General features: G+C 35.6%; 1 protein-coding gene across 1 annotated transcript; it reads left to right on the forward strand.

Moving 5' to 3' along the window:
* The first annotated feature begins 469 nt into the window (after positions 1-469).
* On the forward strand, positions 470-5,967 carry LOC113912822 (dynactin associated protein). The gene is made up of 3 exons (XM_027576562.1): positions 470-910; positions 3,435-3,515; positions 4,341-5,967. The coding sequence occupies exons 1-3, from the start codon at positions 857-859 to the stop codon at positions 4,668-4,670; spliced, it is 465 nt and encodes a 154-aa protein (XP_027432363.1). The 5' UTR covers positions 470-856; the 3' UTR covers positions 4,671-5,967.
* The last annotated feature ends 1,753 nt before the right edge of the window (positions 5,968-7,720 follow it).

Here is a 7,720-nt window from a genome sequence, read left to right on the forward strand (position 1 = left end):
ACTTATTTCTTATTTTTATCTTTATTTTTGGCTAAAACCATTTTAGTAAGTTTTTATTTCCCTTGTCCATCTCAGTATAGCCACTGACTTCAACAGCACTGTAGATTTTATTCACCATTCACCTAAATCTATCATGACCCTGTAATCTCAATATTGTTTTATTTCTGGAAAATTTTTTTTTTTTAAAGTTTTATTTATTTATTTGAGAGAGAGAGAATGAGAGACAGAGAGTACAAGAGGGAAGAGGGTCAGAGGAGAGAAGCAGACTCCCTGCTGAGCAGGGAGCCGATGTGGGACTCGATCCCGGGACTCCAGGATCATGACCTGAGCCGAAGGCAGTCGCTTAACCAACTGAGCCCCCAGGCGCCCTATTTCTGGAAAATTTTTAAATTAGTCATTACCATAATCCCTCTGCTTAGCCACAGAATATTCTGTAATGTTCATAATCAAGGAGTGGCTGTGTGGGGTTTTTTTTAAGAAACAAAAGCTAAATTCCTAACCCATGAGAAATCAAGTTTTCGTGATTTTTTAAATAAATTGTGTGAGATAAGGAGGGCAAGGGTTTTTATCTGCTCAGAATCCTGGAGTCATTCTTACAGCTGAGATAACTTTCTGCATGTTGTTTTTCTGAAGGGAGCAAATTTTTCTATTTGTTTTTCCTCAGCAAGCGTACATCGTGTACTTTCGGGTTGAATTTGGAAATTTTTTTGGAAAATAGATGATTATTGTTTTACATAATCCAGATTGAATAAATCCAGTTATTAATTTAACATAAATCCAGGATTTTCCAACTTCTCATCCACAAAGTGAGTATAGACTTCTCTGGAGTTGCATTTGAGATACCAGCACCCTCAGAATGCATGGCGACCAGCATCATGCTGTGGATATTGAACAGAGTCCAGTAGAGCTGGTGAGTACCAATGCCTTGCTTTCCTGTCTCATAGTGTTGCTTTCAACATTTAACATGTAACACTTCAAGAAAGGTAGGTTGCGTTTTTCTGATTTTACTATTATAGGATGAAAGAAATCTGAGATGTTATTACCAGTAATCACAAGTGTTGAGGGGGGTTATTTAATATGCCAGATACTGCTTTTCATATCATTTGGGAATTGTGCATTAGACTTTTTGCCTAAATTTTGATATTTTGCCTGAATTTTGACATTTGTATATAAGGTACCTGTAGACAAAATTTTTAGTAAATTATTTGGAATGTTGTTTATAGCACACATTAATATTATTTATTATTATTTATTTATGTTTATTTTATATTGTTTATATTATTATTTATTATTGTATATTTTGATCCAACAAGAATATTTATTCTCATTGGCCCATTTGTGTGTATTTAAAGTAGTAATTTATGGAAAATGTCTCACAGGGAGACTTATGCTGCAAATGTGTTACCCTAGTAATATAAAAATCATATTTCTTAGAACATGTATGGGGTCTCATTCCTCATCCAAACAAATCTCTTCATTTTATATATCAGGGAATTGAAAAATTAAGAGTCCACTTAGCTAGTGGAAGAGTCAGAAATAGAACTCAGATTTCTCATATATAAGCTCATTTTTAAAAAAGATTTTATTTATTTATTTGAGAGAGAGAATGAGCAAATGAGAGAGAGAGAGAGATAATCATGAGCAGAGGGAAAGGGAGAAGCAGGCTCCCCGCTGAGCAGGGAGCCCGACATGGGGCTCCATCCCAGGACCCTGAGATCATGACCTGAGCCAAAGGTAGAAGCTTAACCGACTGAGCCACACAGGCACCCCTAAATCTCATTATAAGGAACTACTTTTCAGAAAACTTTACTATTATGTTCATAATAAGGAAAAATGAATTTTAAATCAACCTGAGTTTGTAGAACCAAGAGATGAATCAGAAGAAATAAATAGAAAGATAGGACTTGATAAAAGAATTGTTTTGCCACTTGAAGGTTATATTTGTGACCACTTTTGGGATTCAACAACTAGACTGTCATAAACTTCATTTATAGGATGACTCATATTTCAGGGAAGTTACAAAATGTCATTGCTTTAATAGCATATATACATCATTTTATTTCCTTCTCCTTTTCATTATAAATAAAATATGAGTTATGTTATTTTCCCACATGCCAAAATCTATGCAATTTATTCCATTTAAGCCAAATAATTAGATAATCTAGCTAAAAAAAACCAAGCAAACAAACAAAAACAAACAAAAAATGCAAATAGTGAAACTGACTTCGGAAACCATAAAAAGGAATGTTTGGATTTCCCCTTTTTTTTTGGTAATCTGACAGTCTATAACTTCTTAGATTCCCCAAAACAACAAGTAGAATTTTTTTTTACAATTACTGAGTTTTTTGCTTATTTTAGAGCATTTGGAAAATACAACAATAACAAAGAAAAAAGAAAAAAATCACCCATGATCCCTCCCAGAAAAAAAAAATCACTGCAAATATTTTGCTTCCTGTCCCCTCTCCCATCCAAACTAATTTTATTCTTATAATTGCTTTATTTTGCCACATGAAATTTTTATCAATTTACCTAAGTTTTTCCTCCCCAAATCCCATAAAGATATTAATTAAAATTCAGAGATGTGAAAGCTTATACTGCTGAAGTTTTTTTATAAGAGGACATTTATCCAAGTTGTCTTTTTGTTCCTCAGTAAAGTTTTGTGGCTTTCTTTATATAAGTCCTATAGCATTTGATATGCTTAGCCATTTTATATTGCTTTATTGCTATGAATAGCAGTTGCTAGGACATGCACACACATAGAAAACAAGTGCTGTTACGTATATTTTTCATATTTTTATAATCAGCAAATTTAATGAGTTCTTATTCCTTTTGAGAGATTGTATGGTTGATTATTTGGGATCTTGTTTGTAAACAGTCATATGATGTAGAAAAAAATGTTAATTCTATCTTCACATTTCCATTATTCACACATACTGATGAGAACTTCTAGAAAAACATTACCTAATACTGGTGTTATGAGATGTTCTTCACTTCTCCTGACTTTAAAGGAATGTGCCTGATGTCTCACTGTTAAATATGATGTTAGTCATTGTTTTGAGGTAAACTTTCCTTGTCACATTTGGGAATTACTATTTTATTTGTAGTTCTTTGAGATTTGTATTGTTTCTCTGTTTTTGTCAAGACTGAATGCTGAAATTTGTGAAAATGATCCTTGGGCATCTATTGAATCAATTATTTTATTTTTCTTCATTGATCATTTGATGTGAAAAATGTATTTGTACAATTCCTATCATTATACCATTTACTAGAGTTTCAGATTCTTCTGGAACTTGGTTGGTTCTTCGTTTAATACATGTTGGATTCACATCGTTTATATGTGCTTCATTTGTTTATGTTCCCAGATAAAACTTTCTTCATCTTTAACAATAAGACTTGTTTGTTTATTTATTTATTTAAAATGTCTTTCTCTGCAGTTGCCCAGAAATCCATACTGTTCGAATGAAGGAACCCACTGTGGTTGTAGATTACCCACTGTGACCCTCCAGCGGCAGTGGGTAAGATTTGGGACTGGGGAGAGGTGGGGAGTCTTTAGCAGTCCGTGGACCACTGGTGAAATGGGGCAGGCAGGCCCTGCTCTACAGACTCCCTGCTGGGCTCTCGTGACCTTTCACTCCCTCACTGGCCCCACTTCTCCTGTGTTGCCTGTCCACAAGCTTCTGGTGACACCCGGGACCCACAACCCCCAACAGTTTATCAGAGCTTCATTCTATTCCTTGAAGACCCTACCCATATCAGAGCTAATACATTTTGTATTTTGATATCTTTCCAAGCTCAATGAAAGTCCTCTTATGTATGTTTAAGAGATAAAAATGTATTTAAACATTTTTCTAATTATAAAATTTCAATATGTAATATGAAAATAGGAGATAATAATGAGCAAAAGAACACCTGCAATTTTCCATCACTCAAAGATAACCAATCTAAATGTTTTGATATGCGTTTTCATAATTTTCTTAACCATGAGGACTAACTAGATAATTTATATTGCGATGTTAGTAGTAGTTGATAATAACTTAACAGTAATATATTCCAGAGGCAATCTATTTGCATTTGAGATGATGCCTTATGCTTTAGTACAAAGAGGTAACTCAGAGGGAACTTTTCGTCCTCATGGACTTGTGGACAAGTTGTGTGTGTGTGTGAGAGAGCGCGACAAAGAGAGAGGTAGGGAATGAGAGAAAGAGATAGCTGATAAACTGTACTTTAAATTATAGCATTTGGAGTAATGAAACAGGTTAGCCTTATTCTAACTGAAATCTGTTACCTAAATCACTACTATGTCATTTGCTGAAATATTCACTTTTTATAATTCATTGCAGGTGACAGCAAAACCATGGTCACTCTGGAAAACATTTCTGGTGTGTCTTTTGGCCTGTCTAATTGCCACAGCACTTGTTGTTCTGGTCTTATATTTTGTCCACTTTGGCAAGCCCACCAACAGTACCACTATCATCATTCATGCAGATGGAAAGTCGAATCATGTCACCTGCATCCCTGGTTCTACCCCATCTCCTGCCTCATCAGCCCTGCCTGGATCTCCTACCCCTGTGCCCAACCAAAGCTCCTCTGCCAAGGCGTCTCCATCCTTCATGGAAACGACCAAAACAACAACACTGGAGCATGAAATTATCATTGAAGATCGAAAATGACATTTTTGAGCCCTTAGCACTCTTCCAGCCAGATCAACACCCTCACCCAGGAGGAGGCATGTCCAGGTGTCCTGTCTTCCCTGTCAAGAGGTTGCAAAGCTTGCCCTTTTTGCTCCAATCATTTGCTGTATTCCCATATGGTAATGACTCAGTCTTGCGCCTTCCAATGTTCAAATGATTGGAAAAAAATTTTTTTTCAGCTGAGCCTGATTGATTCATTCACGCTGGGGCCCAGAGTTTCCTTTTCATCCCTCCTATACAACCAACTTTATTCTTCACAAATGGGGGTTTCAACTGAGGAAGAGGCTGCCAGGTGGATCCCGCTCTACTTCACTCCCTGCCTATTGGTTCTTAAGCCAGTATTTACCATCTAGTTGTTGCTTATTTTACAATCTCATATACTTCATTATTTTCATCATTTGTATTCCAATAGGGAGAAGGAAATATTCAATTAAAGTAGTTAATGAGTAAGAGTTTTTAAATACCTGTTGGTTATTATAGACACATTTCTCTTGTTGGGAAACCCAGAAAAGAGATTAGTGAGGTTAGGAATACAAGGAAGATTTTGGAGAAAAACTAAGAGTTGAAAAAGGGTGAAAAATTGGACTTAGGTCAGGTCATGATCCCAGGGTCATTTTATATTGTATTTCGTTTTGTATATTGTGCCACAATTTTGAGGGCACATTGCTTGTAATTTGATATGAAACACAAGACTTGTTCAATATTTATATTGAGTGTTTAATATTCACTAAAAGCATACACATTTCATTCTGGGAAAGACTTTCGAGTTAAATGAACCTGCCCTTTCCACCCCCAACCTCCAAACTCTACAAAAGTGGAAGACTGCCTCGGACAAGGAGGTTTCCTACCCAAAGATTCAGCCCTATGAGTGGACACTAAAGCCTTGGTATCCAGCTTCCAATTTCTGATTGTCTTTTGCACACCATTAGAGGTTCTGGAAGCATTGTTTTGTTTTCCTAAAGCAAAAGGCTTTGTGTTCTATATAACTCTATGTTGATTTGGCTGCAGTCAATAATAGGCCATATAGACTTTGAGGCCTTACTGAATGCTTAGACTCCACAAAAGAAAGATCAGAAAGATGGTCATTCCTTACAAAATTATATATGGGCAGCCGGTATTATTTCTCAGACACCAAGAGATGTCGAAATTTGAGTCTTAAAAAAGAATAATTTTTATACCACAAATATCATTTGATAACACAACTTAAGAATGATGAAAGTTATATATGTTAAGAAAAAAAAAGAGAAGAGAGCAGGAGGGGAAGAATGAAGGGGGGAAATCGGAGGGGGAGAGGAACCATGAGAAATGATGGACTCTGAAAAACAAACTGAGGGTTCTAGAGGGGAGGGGGGGGGATGGGTTAGCCTGGTGATGGGTATTAAAGAGGGTACGTTATGCGTGGAGCACTGGGTATTATGCACAAACAATGAATCATGGAACACTACATCAAAAACTAATGATGTAATGTATGGTGATTAACATAACAATAAAAAATTTAAAGACAAAAAAAGAATGGTGAAAGTTGTTATATACATTTTAGAAAAGAAATGTCATGAAGTTCTAGATAAGGTTAATAAACACAAGGGAGTAAATGTGCATGCATTTTCCCCCTAGTACGATCTTAAACCAATTTGTTTCTGTTGTAGTTTTTATTTAAATGCTTGTGAAGAAGAACGACTAAACTCACTAGGTTCAAATGTATTTCCTAATATATTTAAACTTCGCTTTGTGGTATAAAAGTAAAAAAACCTTTTTTAAAAAGATCGAAAATAAACCTACTGCTAATTGAAATTAAAAAAGAAAAAGTTCTGTATTCTAGAAGCCATGCTAAATAACTAGATGTTGTAATAAGAGCTGTTATTTACTTCCTTTACTTTTATAGATACTACAGAATGTGGTATGGTAACAAGGTAACATACCCCTTTATGTTTAAGGAGAATCTTAGCAATGAATTGCCTACATTAAATATTGCGTTGGAGGATATTGTAATTAAGTTATCTGAGATCATCGGGTTTCTGTGCTTTGTCAAATAGAGATGTAAACGAACTCTTAGATTCTTTTTTTTTTTTTGCTTTAGACTTCTATGGTTAATAAAATATTAAAATAGTAAACAGAGTTGTGGAAAATATCTTCACAAGTTAAAATACATCACTTGAACAAAAATTTTATGATGTACTGTTAAAATACTAAGTGAAGTGTGTATAGTCAGTAAATAAGTAATCGCCCAGTTTTAATGATTTATTTAGCAAATATTAAAACCATATATAAGCACTAATATTTATTGTTTCAAAAATTTATTCATTGTATTTGATTGATAGTAATATATTTTAAATTAGTCAGGAAGCTTCTCTATTTAAAACATCTGCTACATAGCCTTTTATAAGTCTATCATTTATTCTTAAGCGCAAAGTAACTTTATGCTAAGTTTACAAATTCGCTTCACCAAGTAAGAGCATAACTAACTTCTTTAGAGGCTTTACTGGAAAATGTCCTATTGGGCGTTTTGTATCCCTCAAAGCTCATTTATCTATACTGAAAATCTGCAGTAATAGGTAGCCCAGCTCCATGATGACATAAGCCACTCAGGTCAAGGAGCCCAGCTCCATGATGATAAGCCACTCACTCTGATAATGTGCAGTTTCAAAAGCTTTTAAACTTTGAAACTATAGCTGACAACATTGACTCCATCTTTGGCCATCCATCTTGTTCACGCCTGTGCAGTGACCTCCTCTATGTGTTCCATGCCCGGAGGAGATTAAGGAATACCCTGACCCGAATGTGGGAAGGCTAGTTCTGATCTTGAGCTTCTCTAAAGTGGCGCACAGAAGACTCCACTTTAGATAACTAGTAGAGATCGCTGGTGCACACAGATGGCACCACTTTAGATAACTACCCTGTGGCAGCACCACCATACCCTTGCTCTATAAAAGCTGGGGATTAAGGTCCAGACTGGGTGGGGAGTATCTCTGTGTCTGCTCTGGATCATCCTCTGCGGGATCCCCACTGTCAGTAAGTTTCCCTGAATAAAA

The sequence above is a fragment of the Zalophus californianus genome, chromosome 14, assembly GCF_009762305.2.
Source record: "Zalophus californianus isolate mZalCal1 chromosome 14, mZalCal1.pri.v2, whole genome shotgun sequence".
NCBI lineage: Eukaryota > Metazoa > Chordata > Mammalia > Carnivora > Otariidae > Zalophus > Zalophus californianus.

Bases quoted from the DNA above. Each gene is read 5' to 3' on its own strand.
- LOC113912822 (XM_027576562.1), top strand. From the start codon at position 857: ATGCATGGCGACCAGCATCATGCTGTGGATATTGAACAGAGTCCAGTA. The intron at 911-3,434 runs GTGAGTACCAAT...CTTTCTCTGCAG, and splicing joins AACAGAGTCCAGTAGAGCTG to TTGCCCAGAAATCCATACTG. The intron at 3,516-4,340 runs GTAAGATTTGGG...AATTCATTGCAG, and splicing joins TGACCCTCCAGCGGCAGTGG to GTGACAGCAAAACCATGGTC.